The sequence below is a fragment of the Tribolium madens genome, unplaced genomic scaffold (assembly GCF_015345945.1).
Source record: "Tribolium madens isolate multiple individuals breed KSU strain unplaced genomic scaffold, Tmad_KSU_1.1 Scaffold_3;HRSCAF=73;Tcas5.2_LG2, whole genome shotgun sequence".
Classification (NCBI taxonomy): Eukaryota; Metazoa; Arthropoda; class Insecta; order Coleoptera; family Tenebrionidae; genus Tribolium; species Tribolium madens.
This window is the reverse complement of record NW_025401006.1, coordinates 12092455-12110462: the sequence shown is the minus strand read 5'-3', so window position 1 is coordinate 12110462 and position 18008 is coordinate 12092455. Positions and strand designations below refer to the sequence as shown.

At 29.4% G+C, this 18008-nt stretch overlaps 1 protein-coding gene and 2 non-coding genes across 3 annotated transcripts in view; 1 reads left to right on the top strand and 2 right to left on the bottom strand.

The window, feature by feature from the left end:
- Nucleotides 1–3383: 3383 nt before the first annotated feature.
- Nucleotides 3384–3456, bottom strand: Trnav-aac. Its single transcript has one exon. It is a non-coding gene; the product is annotated as a tRNA-Val (tRNA).
- Nucleotides 3457–4456: 1000 nt separating this feature from the next.
- On the bottom strand, nucleotides 4457–4529 carry Trnav-cac. The gene has a single exon. It is a non-coding gene; the product is annotated as a tRNA-Val (tRNA).
- A 6555-nt stretch (nucleotides 4530–11084) lies between these two features.
- The window catches only part of LOC123007012 (pituitary homeobox homolog Ptx1), a 49355-nt gene continuing 42431 nt past the window's right edge, over nucleotides 11085–18008 (top strand). The window contains 2 exon segments of the mRNA XM_044402013.1: nucleotides 11085–11396; nucleotides 16848–17244. Coding sequence (XP_044257948.1) covers nucleotides 16959–17244 — 286 coding nt within the window. The 5' untranslated portion in view covers nucleotides 11085–11396; nucleotides 16848–16958.

Sequence of the window (18008 nt, the reverse complement as noted above, 5' to 3'; positions counted from 1 at the left end):
AATTGGAAGTAGGATTTGTGTTGTGTTATAAATTGGACAAGTTAATTTTTAGATTTTTACCACATATGCATTGAGGAGTCGCATCAACCAGGAACGAGGACTAGAGGATTGGATGGATCGGTGGTAATCCTTATCTGAACGAGCAGAGCACGAGCTTCGCCTTAACACTGCGATTGAGGTGTTTGCACCATGCACTTCACTGTTTATTGACAAATGCATCCTGTTAGCTTAGCAAATAGTATACATGCATTTGCCTGTCTAGGATATCCCGCATCATGTATCCAACTAGGCGGACTTAATCACGTTGTTCTATGGCAGAGATTAAGATGTGTTTATGTTTGGATGTAGCAAATAAGACTACAGTTCTTAGGCCGGAAATGATACACTTTAACTTAATTGCCGTAACTGAGCTACTACATGTGTCCATTGTAAATTAATCCTAATTTTAGAAATAAAGTTGATTTTTTATTACATTGTGTATTATTATTTCAGACCAAAATCTATCATTTATTACATAAAATTTAACATTTTCAAACATCTAACAATTAGCAGTTGATCTTTCTTATACCCGATCAAAAAAAGCTATTTTACGGACTCATTTAAGTTACCAAATGTGTTTTTTTTAGACTCAATAAAATAGTTATATTAGGTAATAGCAGTTTTTTTTTTGACCATTAGGTATATTTGAGAAATTAATCAAACGCAATAAAAAGTTTACTCTTAATTAAAAGTCCGATTTACACAAATGTGTCATTAATGTCATTCAAAACAAATTTAATCACATCAATAATGACAAAAATCATTATGTTTGCTATCCTATGTTGATTATGTTGTTGATTTTAACTATTTTTTGTTACATGAGGTACACATTTATTTGAAAAAATAATATTTAGGGAAGATTGAGTTTAGGATTGTTTCAATTTTCGCATGGTTGCCTCCTTTTCAACGACTACTTCGATGAACATTAATATGAAAACGAGTGTTTTTTAGAAGCTCTAAGTTGTTTATAACACGTATGTGTCTTAAAAGTTTTTGCAGACTTATCTGGTATTCCAGACTCGGATATTGCCTCGTTCGAAAACAGCAAGGATTCGTCCGCAAAAACTGTGTTTGAGACACTTATTATAATAAAAATAACTATTAATTTTGTGAAAATCAGACTTTTAACCAAATGTGAAAAAAGCACTGATTTATGTTAAAAATTTAAAATTAAAAAAATACTGCAGCTTCTCTATACCAGGTGAATAAAAAGTATGGAACGAAGCGTTTTTCTCGTAAACTAACCACTTTACAAAAAAAATAATTAGTGTAGCGTAAAGTCCAATTAAAATGTGACCATTTATCAAGAATAACATTTTTTGAAATTTCTTTTAGTTTTCGGGTTTTAGAATGGCAACCCACCATGATAATTTTTTTAATTAAAGATTATGATCTAAAAAAGACCTTTAATTAAATAAAATTGTTTTTAGCCAGTACTTTTTTTTTTAATTAATTATTAAATTTGCGTTCCGAGCTCATCACGAAGATTTTCCGAACTTAACCGAAGTGGTTGTTTCATGCTTTTCATCATGGGAGAGCGCTGATTTCTATGCAGGTGCTTTGGGGTGGTTTCGAATGGACTAAAAATAGAAGAAAATGATTTGTTTTTACATTTTTTGATCCATCCGGAACCACCCCAAAGCACCTGCACCAAAAATCAACGAGGAAAGTCATGAAACGACTCCCTCGTTCAAGTTCGGAAAATCTTCGTGATGGGCTCAGAACGCAACTTTAACAATTTATTAAAAAAAAGTACTGACTAGAAAACAATTCTGTTTAATTAGAGGTCATTTTTAGATCATAATCTTTAATTAAAAAAATTACCATAGTGGGTTGCCATTTAAAAAAAAAATATTTTTCCAGAACTCGAAAACTAAAAAAAATTTCAAAAAATGTTATTCTTGANACGACTCCCTCGTTCAAGTTCGGAAAATCTTCGTGATGGGCTCGGAACGCAACTTTAACAATTTATTAAAAAAAAAAGTACTGACTAGAAAACAATTCTGTTTAATTAGAGGTCATTTTTAGATCATAATCTTTAATTAAAAAGATTACCATAGTGGGTTGGCATTTAAAAAAAAATTTTTTTTTCCAGAACTCGAAAACTAAAAAAAATTTCGAAAAATGTTATTCTTGATAAAAGGTCACATTTTAATTGGACTTTACGCTACACTAATTATTTTTTTTGTAAAGTGGTTAGTTTACGAGAAAAACGCTTCGTTCCATACTTTTTATTCACCTGGTATGTACAGGGTGAATAGAAAATATGGAACCAAGCGGTTTTTTATCATTTCCCTCCAGAAAATAATTCTTAATATAAATTAAAGTAATACAAAGAAATGTGATCGTATTTTAAGAACGAATTTTTTTTGTTTTCAGTTATGCATTTTTTTTTGTCAAAATTGTAATTTATGTAAAAAATTTTTGAAAAAATTAAATATAAAGTAGATAGTTGTAATCCTTAGAACATAACCGTCATGGAAAAAATGGTTTTATAGTGGGTTGTCATTTAAAAAAATTAAAAATTTTGTAGAACACGAAAACAAAAGAAAACTATTCTAAAAATTTTATTATGTTTTACAATTAAAAAATTTGTAATTCATCTTTTTGAGATGCTAAATAGCTTCAATTTTAGTCAAAAATATTTTGAAAAAATCACATTTGAACTTTTGACAGGCTTTTTCTGCCTTTTTTGACTGTTTTCTGATTGTGGTTTTGCTGGCTCTTTTTACTGACGCGCGATGTTGGTTTATAAGTGTTATTATGGTTTCATTACTTGTAAAATATCGTGATTATTTTGTTCATTTAGGTACTTCCTAATTATAGTGTTGCAATCTGAAAACGTTTGAAGATAAAACAGTATATGTTATTCGTAGTATAAGTGATAGTTCATGATGAACTATCACTTTTACTCCTAATAACATAATGTACTATTAATTAGGTATTTTTTTGTTTATATTTTTGAAATTTTTTTTGCTTGTATATTTAGACACTAAATTCTCAATATTATAACATTGGTGGCACCCCTATTTTATATCACATCAGGGATTAGGTTTGACCCTTCTAATTATGTGACAGACATATTTTTATTGTGAATTTAATGAAGCATAAAATTAAAACACTATACATATGAACACATTAATAGCTGGTAAAAGAGCTAAAAAAATTTATAACTACTAGTGAGCTGTAAATTGTAAATTGCAAGTCATAAATAAATATTTATGATATAATAGCGTTTCAAAATTGAAATAATTTTATTTATACTAAAAATATTTAAATTTGTCATAAAACAAAAACAAAAACAGTAATTAATTTTTAAATTTATGAAATAAGAAAAAAAAGAGTGTTTCCGCCCGGGATCGAACCGGGGACCTTCCGCGTGTTAGGCGGATGTGATAACCACTACACCACGGAAACTTGTTTCATAAATTCGGAGTCTCGAGTAAAGTGGCACTTATTACATCATATCTTGATTAGAGATCTTTAAAAATTAAATCTTATTACACAATGAACTAAATATAAGTCTATTTTGTTGCATCAACTCGATAAAAATTACAGGTGATAACTCTTACTTTTCAAATACCTTACGCTTCTTTCATTAGAAGAAATTTCATCAAAATCATAATAATGCTTGTACTTTGTACACGTAAATAAAGTAAAACATTAAGTCTTTTAAAGTCAAGTTAGATTAATTACGTTTTTTTTTTTAATTTTTAAAAGTTTTGATCAAGGTGGCCCTTGACTTTGAAATGAAGTTGGCGACATTGATTGTCACATTCAAACGTCACACTTTTACATCAGTAAATGGCCGTCACCTGTCACAATCTATGATATCGGCAATAATTAAGACCCAAGTAATTGTAATTACAAAATTAATGAAAGCATCAACATTTAACAAAAATGATTTGTAATTAATATTTTATAAATGACATTCATAGTTTCAAAAAAAAAAATTGGTACCTTATCATAAATCCTGTTCCTTTATTGAATTTGAATAAAGAAGTGTTTTCTAAAGACCTTTTGGTTATAGAAAGTGTAGATTTTTGGTTATTTTATTTGGCTGTATCCTCGATTTTGATGTGTTGAATTCATTTTTAGCAATATTTACATTTCACATTGAGATTCACCCCATTGGTTTCCGCTTATATGGCAATAATAGTGTGTTTGGATCGCATCGATGGGGAGACACGTTTTATTTTACAATCATTTATCTTAACCTCGCAACAATGGGCTGTCAGAAAGGGGATGACACGGACACCTCAACCCCTGTTCGACGACCGATCGGATGAGGGAGACGAAATATCATCCCGAATTTTATGTCACAATTTGATGTATGCATATTGGAAACGACCAAAACTGGGTTATCATTTTATTGCCAATTTACAACAAAGTCGTCTTAATTAATTACAAAAAAAAATGTTTTCGCCCGGGATCGAATCGGGGACCTTCCGCGTGTGAGGCGGATGTGATAACCACTACACCACGAAAACTTAATTCTAGCACTTTTATGAAAAACTCCGGAGGGGCAAAGCTTTTCAGTTTTGAGTTTCAGTCAAACTGAAAGGAAGTATTTTTAAGGGGTGGATGCGCGATCCTGCTGTGAGTGTCAACACTAAAAAACGATCAGTTAGAGCAAATTACTGGACTCCCTATGGCTCATAAGATGAATAGGCCTAGTAATGACTTTTTTAATACCCACCTGATCAAAAAGCTCTATACAAAATGTAAATTAATTCTTTTAAACAATGTTTCTGACATCTGTCGGTCTTTATATGCAAAGTTACTCAATTAAACAACTATTTTATTGATCATTTCATTCAATCGCGATTTATTTATTTTTCTTTCATTTACCAAAATCGCGCAACAGCTTTAGATAAAGCACAGCAAAGATAAAGCAATAAATCTGTGACGTAATAAAAGTATCTCCAACTTCTCATTAATTTATTATGATGATGACAAAAATCCGCACGTCTAAGATATTTTTGATCCTGCTATTAATTTCCTAATCCTTCTAATCTACTTTTTTTAAATCTAATAGTATATTCAAGTTTGAATACTTAACTAAAAAATTACTATTTGAAATTTTTTAGGGCGAAATTAATTTGAGACACAAAATTTGCATTAAACTTGTTGACATTTTTCCTATTAAAGAATGAGAAATGTGTCTGAAAGCTAGTGACACACATGTTTCTATAGTTGTCAATCGTTTACAGGTTGGCAGACCAAAAATATTTAACTTCTTTTAATAAAAATTCAAAATTGGGTGTCATTAGTGTTACCTAAATCATAAAAAAAACATATGTATTCTCAATAAATGTTGTTATTATATTATCAAGGGTCGTTTACAGAATATTTTTTAATCATAATCAAATTTTAATTCCCATCTGGTTTTAGGTTATGCAATCAATTTTTTAAATATTTTTTTAAAAAAATAAGTGTCAAGTTCTAATAAGCAAAAGAATATTTTTTTATTTGTAAATCTCTGTAAATCATTATTTTTTACACTTATTTCTACTGACAGCAATTTTTTTGTTCCGATAATGGTTAAAACCTGATATTAAAGTCACCAACACAAAATAAAATAAAAAAATCGATCTTACCAATGAAAAACATAGTTAAAAATTTAAATATAATAAGAATATAGGTATCAAAATATATACATAAAAAAAGTCAATTTTTGGAGCCAAATCTAATTTATTGGTTTTTGTTAATTCCATTTTTTTCTGTATGAATTGCTTTGAGGGTCCTTTCAAAAAAATTTAAAATATCAAATAAATTTTCAATCTCGTCATTTTTAGTTGTGTTTTCAGAAAACCAAACACAATGTTCATATTTAAAATGACAACATTTAATTAACATTCAAGAATTTTTTTTAACCTGAGACAAGACAATAGAAATGTCCTGGGTAAATCAGAATGTTTGGTCACCTTACCTGTGATATATTAATAGTGCCAAAAAAAATCTGTATAGTTTTTTGACTTTTTGCCAAATAAAAATGAAAATACAGGGAGTGTCAGAGCTTGTGCCGCAGAGAAAAATTTTAAATAAGATAAGATACCAGAAACATGTAAAAAATGTTAAAAAAAAATTCTATCTGTGAAAAAAATTTGAAATTTATTTTTTGATATTTGACATTTTTTGATGTCCATTTGATACTGATGATCTCGTATGTTTTTTTGTAATTATTTAGTAAAGGTATTAAAATTTTGCCAATAAAAGCTACAAATAACATCAAACAGAGTTAATCTGTGTTGGAGAAAATTTGAGATCACAATATTTTTTCTTCTCTTTTTTATATTTTTTAATTTCATTAATCTGTTTTTCTCTTAATTTAATTAATAGTTTTATTAGGTTTTCTGTTAAATGTAATCTTATATTACAATCTATTCTTTTCTATTTACAACTTTGGAGTTTCTTTATTTGTTTAGGTGATAAATATACTCTATAATCATTTGACTCAGTCATTTATTTAATTAAAAACTCACCGAACTCTCTACTTCATTTCCAAGTAAATCTTTTCGTCTATGATATTCATATTTACAATTCTTTGAGATTCAATTACAGTATATATACAGGGTCGCTAAAAGTATAGAGTACGTTGAAATTTGAGAAACAGTTTACTTATTTTTTGGTCAAAGTTTAGGCGGCAAAGAGCTAACGATAGATAAAAACATTTCGAAAGCTTAAAAAATTCAATTAGTTCGTATTTTTTTTTAAATAAGGTATGCATGTGTTACATCACAGAACTCAGAAAAAATGCTCTTCTTAAAAATATTAAATATGACCCTTCTACACATTAAAAAAATCAAGTTAGCCTTGTATCCCCAGAACAAATAGCGATAGAAGTTTGATAACCATATGAGGCGATGTAATTTAAATACTTTTAAGCGTATATCAAATTTCAATAAGTTTTGAAGAAGAGTTTTTGTATTATTTAACTGTATCCATACTTTTTAGCGACCCTGTATATAGTAATTGACATTTTGATAATCTTTTAATATCCAATTAACTTCTAGTTCAAAAGATTTTGTTTTACAAAATAAATTATTCACCAAATATTCATATTATCAAAAATCATCATTGTCTTGGTAAAATTGTCATTTCGTTCAGTTCTAGAAAAAACTATAAAAACTCTAGATTTTGATTATTTACAACGCGCCAACCTCCATGAAATTTTTATTAATAATTTTGCTCAAATTTGAATTTAAGCATTTATTTCGTTGAAATATTGATTTAGAAGAATTTTTGTCTTAAAAACAAGCAAAAATCCATTAGTAGTAGCTCAGATTTTTTTCAATATTAAAAACAGCAGCGATAACTTAAGCAGTAGTCGGTGAACAAACCTTTTCCTCTTTTATTTTGTTAGATACATTATTATGATCCCCTTTGTTTCACTTGGATTGGCTTCTCCACTCATATTATCTAAATTGGTGAATCCAGTGGCACATATGTCACAAAATGAGTGCAAACTAGCGAAAAATAGATGAGAATGAAGCAGGGCGACGCGACGGCCGCCGCCGTTCCATCGATGCGGCGATGGATGAATGTTGGCCGCACTGCGCGTCGTGAGCGTCGTGCAACGCCATGTTGGATGACGGCCCCTCCTATGCCTGTTAGTGGCTGATATAGTGTTATCTCAGTAGGCGGGACTTGGCGCTGTTGTGTTCACTTTGATTGACATGCCACTCTGATAACACTGCACTTGTCCACTGTTTTATTTCGAATTTCGACAGTCCGCTCTCTTTCTTCTTCTATGCAATTTTGTGGATGATTTGATTCATGAAATTGTTTTCATTCTGCGGTGGAGTTTCAACCGAAGTGAGATGCTTAAATGACGTCGTAAAATGGGTTAAACTAAGAAAAGTAGAGATGTGAATAAAAAAAAATTAATTTTTGATTGCTAGTTTTTTTTTTAATGCATTTCCTTGATTCAAAAATAAAACATCTGTAAAATATTCAAAAAATACTAATTATCCAAAAAAAAACATCGCAAAATATCACAAAAACTATGAGTCTTAGGTCAACAGGGTTTATACAGGCGTGTTCTCCGGTTAATTTTACATATAGTACCTACTAGTTTTTTATAAGAATCAAAAAGTTTGAATTTTTGGCCAGAATCGGATATAGTGCTTATGCTTTTAGCGTTATTCTTAACTTTATTACTCAATATCTCAAAAACTATGCATCGTAGAGTATTTTAACTTGTTGCATCGTGTTAAGCGCGAATTTTACGTCTAAAAAACCATATTTCAAGCGTTTTTACAACTTAAGGTAAATTGACTATTTTTACGATTTTACTACGCTCATCTCCAAGAATTCAAAAAATTCAAAATTTTTTAAACTTGACCCAATGGCGTTTTATGCACTTATTTGAATCTTTAAGACCTCTAGAAATGTAAAAAACGTTAAATGGATCACTTTTAAAGTAACTTTTTTTTTTGATTTTTGTCGAGATTTTGGTCGATTTTTGGCACCCGGAGCGGTCTATTGACAATAACTCCGGACTTATTAGAGATAACCTCTTATAGATGGTACCGTTGCAAAGAAAATTTAATTTTCTATCATATACAGGCTGTCATTTATGAAAAACGCCCCTAGCCATAACTCCATTATTTTTAAAGTTATGACAATACTTCTTAGAACAAAGCTGAACATTTTTTGTCATCTATCGTTTGGGATAGATGCTAAATTAATGCTGTTTTCTGTTTCACCGGAAATGACATCAACTTTATTTTTTTTTAATGAAACACCCTGTATATTTTACCACTTTTGGATTCTTTGTTTAATTGTCTTTTAACAAGTTTTAGTACCATGTGCCAACCAACCGTTCGTGAGATATGAGTCAATTAAAAATTTATTAAAGTAGGCAGTGGAAAACAATAATATTAAGTAATGTTGACAAATACTATTACTTTGCATTTTCTCTTATTATTATTATACTTTTTGGTGTTCTGGTGATAATGTGTTAACAGACATGATTCAAAAATATTTTGAAAGTAATAAAAATAGTTGAAGTCCACAACACCTTTACACTGGGCGGTTCGTCGACCTGAAGAAAATTTGAGGATGTTTGGGGTTTTTAGAAAACCCAAATTAGAACAGTTGCGTGCGATAAGCCAACGTTACTTGCAATTTCTTCAATTCATGTTCTTGCATTTTCTTCAATACCTATCTAATTCTGTATCTCTTTGAAATTGGAGATGTTTTAATTTGGGTTTTCTAAAAGCCCAAAACATCCTCAAATTTTCTTTAAGTCGCTTAAATTTTCGAAGATTTGGAACGTCTCTCATCAGAAATCACCCAGTGTAAAAGCGTAGTGCTCTCCCACAATTTTTATTTTATTCAAAATATGTCTGTTAACACATTATCATCCTTGATTAACATTAAAAAGTACAGAGTGGTTATAAATGATTTTCATCTAGCCAGCTTTGGAATTTTTTTGCATGTAACTTTATTTGTGCCGCTCTATTTTTTTGAAAGCTCTAGTTCTGTCATTAGTGTCACTTATTAATTAATAATAAATTGTGGTTAATTAAACTTTTATTGTTTTAATTTATTACCAATAAGAATTGATAATAATGTATACTTTGGAAGAAAACAAGTTTATAATTAAAGACTATTTTCGAAGTGGACGCTTAGAAAACGGCGATTTTTTAATTTTGAGTTGAAACAAGTAGGTACCCTTATTTGCGTAAAGCGGCATTTTTTATTTTACATGGAAAATTCACAGCTGGCTAGATGAAAATCATTTATAACCACGCTGTATAAAAACAGTAAGAGAAAATGCAAAGGAATAATATTTGTCAACATTACTTGATATTGATGTTTTCCACTGCCTACTTTAATAAATACATTATTTGGTGAATATCTCACGAACGGTTAGTTTTAGGCATATGCTACTAAAACTTGTTAAAAGACAATTAAACAAAGAATCCAAAAGTGGTAAAATATACAGGGTGTTCCATTTAAAAAAATAAAGTTGATGTGATTTCCGACAAAACAGAAAACAGCATTAATTTAGCATCTATCCTAAACGATAGATGACAAAAAATGTTCAATTTTGTTCTAAAAAGTATTGTCATAACTTTAAAAATAATGGAGTTATGGCTTGGGGCGTTTTTCATAATACAGCCTGTATAAAAAAGATCAGTGTTCTACAAAAAGTAGTTATTAAGAAAATTTCTTAAGAAATCAAATAGGTATATCAAAAATATAAATTCGACTATAACTTCAAAACTATTGTATTTACATATGTTTACGTTAAAATATTATGTCCTTACAATTTACAAAGTAAATTAAGTAAAAGGATCAAATCTTCAATATTTCATTATACATTTTTTTAAAAACAAAATTTACTAATTGTTATTGGTCACAATTATTCTGACCTTAGAGACTACATTTTGCCATTTCATAAAACAAACTAGAGTGACAATTGTTCTTTTAGCAAATATATAAATATTTATCATCATTGTCGAAAAGACAAGTTTGTAAAAAAATTACTTCTCATTGTGAAAATTTGATAGTAAAACTGATAAGTGAAAAATTACAAAAAATAAATAACCTTCATATTATCACATCGATTGTGAAAAAGTCACAAATCATTGCACAAAATTAAAATGAAGAAAGACTAAATTAAGAATAAACAAATATAATCTAATATCAATACACATACGAGCTTTTCCAGTGGCCGGAGTGATTGTCTTGACTTAGCGCCTTTCCGAGCCCCGCCCCCTATCAATAACTCCACAAGGAGAGAAAGTAATAGTATCCATGTGTGGGAGTGAGAAACCCGATCTGAAAACATGACATATGCACGCATGCTCTTTGAATTACAAGCGGGGGCGTGACCGAGCTTCGAAACTTTCAGTGTCGTTTCAGATAAGCGCCGGAAAGAGACGGACTTAGGGATTTTCCGCTATGTGTGACAGAGACAACACAAGTGGAAATGCCCGAATATTGCCGATCAGGCTGGCATTCGGCAGAGGTTCATAGGTAGCCCTATGATGATATATAGAGTAGACGACTTATGGTTAAACCGCGTTGGGAAGTGGCCCAGATTACAGAGACTTTGCAGTATCAAGTCCTAACCCGATATCTGTACGGCCGCTAAGCGCTTAAGACTTTTTAATACTTTCATAGGATTTCGTGAAAACCGCCCTGCATTTGCAGTGGCAGTGATTTGTAAGATATTAACGGCGCGGACAACCGGTTTCATGACAAGGATTTTCGAGTGGATGATCGCGGATTTATTTATGTTTTTCCGGTGGTTTATTGAGATTTTCGGGAGTGTGAAAAGACTGTGATAGATTTGTGATTCGACCAGGTTTCTTGGACATCAACACCGACGATTCTAACAGGTGCGTCCACGATTTTCTCCCACTTGCAACCCCAAGAGCAGTATATAACATTGTTTAATTAACACAATTCATCTCAATCACAATTAAGACAATGAGCAACGTTCCAGCTCCACTCACTACTTTAAATCAAATCATTTTCATAAATTTTCATATTTCGGTAATAATTTATGTGGAAAATTAAATACTATTTTGTTTCTATTCTTAAAACGTCAAATAAAGCCAAAGTTTTTGGTTTGAAACTTTCCGTCGGACTTATCACCGCTCGTTTTTACATCAAATGTAATTAGAATCTAAATTTCTAAATTTAATTTTCATGTAAAAAACTGGTAATAAGACAATGTAACCATTAAATAGACTATTATTTTTGTTTGCATTCAGTTTAAAACAACATTTTATATTAAAAAATTTGCCTCGAATTGTGCCCCTTACCAAATAAAAATCATCAAAGTTAATAAAATATTAATTAAGTATTTAATTTCAGAAATTGTAAATTCATACTTTAGAAGTATTGTAACATTACTTCCTTCCATGTTAGCGTAGATGTCGAAATTTTAACTTCTGAGTATTAAAATCACTTAATAGTTTTTACATGGTGTTGATAGTTTTAATTTGAAAATTGGCCTGTAATAAACAAGAACAAAAATAAATAATATAATGTACTCAAAAATATTTTTGACTTATTTTATCTTACATATTAATGATAAGGTAAGTCCGAAAGAGATGGAAAAACTTGCTATAAAATTTTAATCTCTATTTCAATTTAACCACAAATGTTTTTTCTCAACTTTAAGACAAAAAAAAAACTCATTTTTTTGAATACCTACATAAAAAATTAATATATTTTGATGTGTAAAAGTGCAGTGTGGTGAGGCGGACTATGAAAGACGGATCCCTATAGAAAGGTTCTAAGTTTTATTAAAATCCATCTTTCCCGCTGGTTCATCTTCTCCGGGTTTACTCTACCAATTAGATTTTCTCAAAATCTAAATCATTAAAAGGTCAATAGACAAATTTTATATACAATATAATTTGTTAAAACAAAAAAAAAATTCTCCTTTTTCTTTCTTTTCAATATTTTAAATAAACAAATTTCATATTTGAGTTTCCAAATAGTGAAATGTAATTAGAAACTAAATTTCTAAAGTTAGCTTTTATGTAAAAATACTGGTAATAAGACAATGTGGCCATTAAATAAGCAATTTGTTTTTTGCATTCAGTTTGAAATAAAGTTCAGTTTAAAACAACTTTTTTAATTAAAAAAATTGTCATCGAATTATGCCTCTTACCAAATAAAAATCTTCAAAGTAAAGTAAAGTATCCTATCTAATTTCAGAAATTGTAAATTCATACTTTAGAAGAAAATTCTCCACTACCAGATTTTACTATCAAAATTTAGTATTTTTTTAACTTGATAATTTATTAAGTCTATAATTATTTAGTCAAAATTTTTAAACTTTATGAAATACATAAATATATAAAATGTAAAATATCGCTTTTGTTTTTAAGTTTCATTTATATATATTTTATATTATATTATATATTTATTATTATATATTATATATTTATATATATATTTTATTTATTTATTTTATAAGTTTTGTTTATAAGCAATCCGACAAATGTGTTAAAAAATTAAAATTTTAATCTCAAAGTCAATTTTTTTAAAGAATTGTCACAAGCTTATAATTTTGTGAGAAAATAAGTTATTAATTTTTTTGGTATTTTTTTCTTTATGAATATAAAGTTTTACAAATTCTTGGGCATTTTTCATAGTTTTCTCAGTTTTCTGTTAAAATATTAGAGCAAAAATATTTACGGTCCAGTTTCATAATGGTATTTAAAGGAGCATTAAATTAAATGTTGTTTAGAATGTGCTGATTACAACGGATTTATTAACAAAAATTTCACTTTCTAAATCAGCATTAATTTGAAAGTTTCTTTAATTCGATTATGAAACAGGCCCTAATACGATATAAATTAACATTTTTGTATAATAATTAAATGACTAACTAATTATTTTAGAAACAACAATGTTTTGAAAAAAAAATACTTCAAACTGTCGATTGACAATTGCAGCATTCACACCAACACTCCTTTAACCTAGACCTTCAAATTAATATTGAAATTGCCATTTTTTGGTTAAATTGTTGTAAAAAACACTTAATAACGCCTTAAAAGGTTTTTTAATCACAAAATCACCAAAACTGTCAATTTGATCAAAAAAACTTTCTTTAAACTTGTTTAAAAAAAACACAGTTAATATTTCAAATTTGTTTTATTGGTATCAAATCAATATAATTATTTGTTTGTTAATCGGCGATTAATAATCCAGATAATTAGCGCACTCGCCATGTTGACGAAACAATCCTTTGGTATAAAATTAAAAAATAGATGTCTAAGACACAGAAAGCTTGTTTCTTTCAGTCAAAAGCTTGACAAAGTTCTCTGATGTTTTTCAGTAAAAATGTCACATAATTACTAGTTTAGTTATTATTAATTGTACAAGTTGAGTGTCTGAGTCGTGTATCATGTCGGTAAACCGTTGGCCAAGCTGTAAAACCGTAGGGATATGTAGAAAAGCAAACGGTAAGTCCGGGAATCCGGGTCGATCAGTCGGCTCGCGAGCAAATCTTCCGTCTTAAGCTTAAGTCTGTGCGACTCCGGTTAATAACAATAATATTTCAGTAGCGGTCAATTACGGTCGTTAATGACGAAATAAATACCGTCAAGTGATTGGAGCTTGTCGTATCAAATTAGTGGGGTGGCGACGAGAGAGGGGATGAAAAGCACGGGCTTAGTAGCCGCAAAGCTCTCAGACCGATGCCGACTCCGTCGCGACGCTCACTTGATCCGGTCTAAACCTGGCCAAAGCTGTTTTTAAGCTCCGTACCTTTTTTCATGGACTTAACCGACTTTTGGTCTTTGTTCACGTCGCACCTGGATTTACTTACGATCTTTTAAGTGATCCCGCCACTGAGTGATTTTGTAACTGATTTGTGCATCTTTAGCGGGATTTGACGGTATTAATTTCAGGATTTTTGCGAAAAAGTGACACTGAAACGGTAAAAAATTCGTGCGACGTGAGGCTAAGGTAAATGACTACTTTCAAGACGAAAACTGAAACAGAAAATTCGAAACATTTATTCTCCAAATAGTTTCAAACGATAATCTCTTGGTCTTTAAATCAACACTTCCTATCACTTTCACACCTGATATTGGCCACAAGAAAAATCTTCCATCAAAGTTTTACATTTATCTCGTGTTTCCATATTTTACATCTGAGTGTTTAAACAGAAGATGTGCGTAAGTCCGTCTATAAAAAAGTTTAAACATAAAAGATTATCAAGATTTATTGCACTATAATTTTACTACTACATATTTTCCAGAAACTTGCAACACAAAATAATTTTATATTTTGAACAACTACATCAAATATTTTTTTCTCAATTCTCACTAATCTGCACTTTAAAATAATAAACAGGAGTTAATAGAATATGACATAACATTTTATAACAAAAAAAAATCCAAGTTGAATACTTTTTCTTTCGGATAAATGATTCTTTCTCAACTATATATTTCAAGCCAAAAACAGTATTTTTTTCTAGTATAGACAATTATAAAATAAACCACTAGTCTGCACTTTAAATTAATATACAAAAGTTAATAAAACATAAAATAGAATTTTATAATAAAAAAAACAAATAAAACAATCCAAGTTATAGTCTAGAAAAGTTGGGTATTCTTACTTTTACACAAAAAAAAACATATTACAAAAATTATGGACTGGAAATATTTGTGGAGAGTAGGTATTTATATTTATTATAATTTTTATTTATTTGTAAATAATATTTGATGTTTTTTTTAATTAAATAGTTTTTATTGCCTCTCACACGTCCTTCATTTTCCAAAAAATCAGGTCTTAAGATTCTAAGTACACTTAAAAAAATAGTCGGACATGTATTTATTTATTTATTACACATTTTTCTTTTTTTTAATTACTCAAAAAACCGAGTGGCCGCTAACTCTGGAATTATTTGTATAAATTTTTGAAATTCAATCTAAGTTGCTTGGAATTATTCAGAATTATTGAAATTATTTTTGGTTTGTTTGGAATTACTTGTGAATTACTGAAAAGAATTATTTAATAAATTACTGAATTTTTTCCAGAATTACTGGAATTCTTTTCGAAATGACATTAAATTTCTTAGAACTATCAGAATTAATTTGGAAATATAAAAATTATTTTGAATAATAAAAATTGAATTTTATAACAAAAAAGTACAATATCCAAGTTATAGTCTAGAAAAGTTGGGTATTATTATTTAAAAAAAAAACACATATTTTAAAATAATATAGACAGGAAATATTTGTGGAGAGTAGGTATTATTATTTATTTTTTATTATATTTTTTTATTTATTCAATAATTATTTGTAAATAATATTTGATATTTTTTTTAATTGAATTGTTTTTATTGCCTCCCACACGTCTTTCATTTTCCAAAAAATCAGATCTTAGATTCTAAGTACATTTAAAAAAAAATTCTTTTTTTTATTACTAAAAAAACCGACTGTCCGCCAAATTAGTCGTATAAATTTTTGAAATTCAATCTAGGTTGTTTGGAATTATTCAGAATTATTGAAATTATTATTGGACTGTTTGAAATTACTTGTGAATTACTGGAAAGAATTATTTCATAAATTACTGACTTTTTCCGGAATTACTAGAATTCTTTTCGAAATTACATTAAATTTCTTAGAACTATCAGTATTGATATGGAAATATAAAAATTATTTTAGAATTATAAGTACGAAAATTAAGTTGAGATTACAAGAATTAATTTAGAGTTATAGGAATTAATTTAAAATCAAAGGAGTTACGATAGATTATTAAAATAACTTCAATTTCGGTGATTTTTATAGAATTATTGTAATGATTTTGTGGATTAGTGAATTTTTTCTGATATTATTGGAATTCTGTTTGGGATTATCAAAGATAATATTTTTTCAAAATTACATTGAATTTTTTAGAACTATCAGAATAAATTTGAAATTATAGAAATTATTTTAGAATTACGAAAATTAAGTTGGAATTACAAGAATTAATTATACAGAAATTAATCCGAAATTAATGGCTTATTGGAATTACCTAAATTTTGGTGAATTTTTGTTGGAATTCGAATTAATTGTACAATTTTTTTTTCAATTAATGTAAACTTTATAATTGTTTCTCATTATTAGATCAGCAAATTTTTTAATTATTATTATTATTAATTTTGAATGTATAAAAACACCTAAGAAGACAATATTGTATTTTTTTAATTTTGCAATTTCAAAAATACTCAGGTAAGCCCGGGAGAGATAAACTGCAATAAAATACTGAAAAATTTAAACATTTTTTCCTATAAATAACATCAAGTGTAATAGTTCAATAAACATTTTTCTTTTCCTTAGGGGACCGCCATCACCAGCAATGTTATCGACCTAGACGTCGTGAGGTAACCCTAGAAAAAATATTTATATCGCGCGCGCGTGCATTCCACCCGAAATCCCGTAATAACTCAAATGGAACGTATGGAATCGCTGTCTGATCCCGCACTGTGCCTCCAAGACCTGGTGACGGGCGTGACCACATCTTCAGCGAATTCCGACCTCCATGGCGTCCACCACTTGCACGACTCTGTCAGTTCCGCCGTTTCGGTGAGTTCAGCAATCACCGGAATCATGAGCGGGGCTTCGGCCTCCGTGCTGGGCCACCACGTGACGTCGCACCACGAACCGCCGCACCACCACGGCGTCGTGCCCCATACGCCGTCCCTCCACCACGAGCCATTGGAGAAACTAAAACGTGGTGAGTTCGAACAATTGTGGTGTGCTGAAAAAGGCCGATTATTTTGGGTGCCGGTGAACTGCGCTCACTTCAAGCAAGACATTTTAATCGCTACAGTGGACTGCGCTCAGAAAAATTTTATGTGAACTGCGCTCAGGTCGGTCGCTATATCTCAGCGTGATGTAAAGAATGAAATTATTAAAAAATAAAAATTAAATTCCCAGGCTGAAGAAAATTGGGATGAACCAGTTGCAAAAATGTACTTTGCATTTCGAAATAAACAAAAACGAAATAGGTTATTAATTACATTTACTGAACACAAAAATATGTACAATCAGCGTAGAAAAGATTGTCCTCCTAATAAACCGCCCGAACCCTTAGAGGCTGAAGTCATAAACCACAACAATAAATCTTTTCCATTGTAAACGTCATTTTATATTTAACAGTATATTTAGTTTGAAGTGAAGCTTACCGATTTTACTTTCAATAATGTAGATAAATAAAATATTTTGAAAAATTCACAACTTTATACCGCAATTAAAACTTAAATTAAAAAATAATTTTAATAAATGTTTGATGAATGTTATTTATTTACTAAGATAACAAGTAAATGCCGTTTTAAATGGTATAATAAAATAAACAATATTATTATTAGTAATATCTCATAAAAACCATTTATTGTTAGACATTAAAATGACCAAATCTAACCAGAGGCAATTTAACATAACTCTTTAATTTATTGATAGCTTAATTCTTTTTAATAAAGTTGCATTTGACAAATTAAA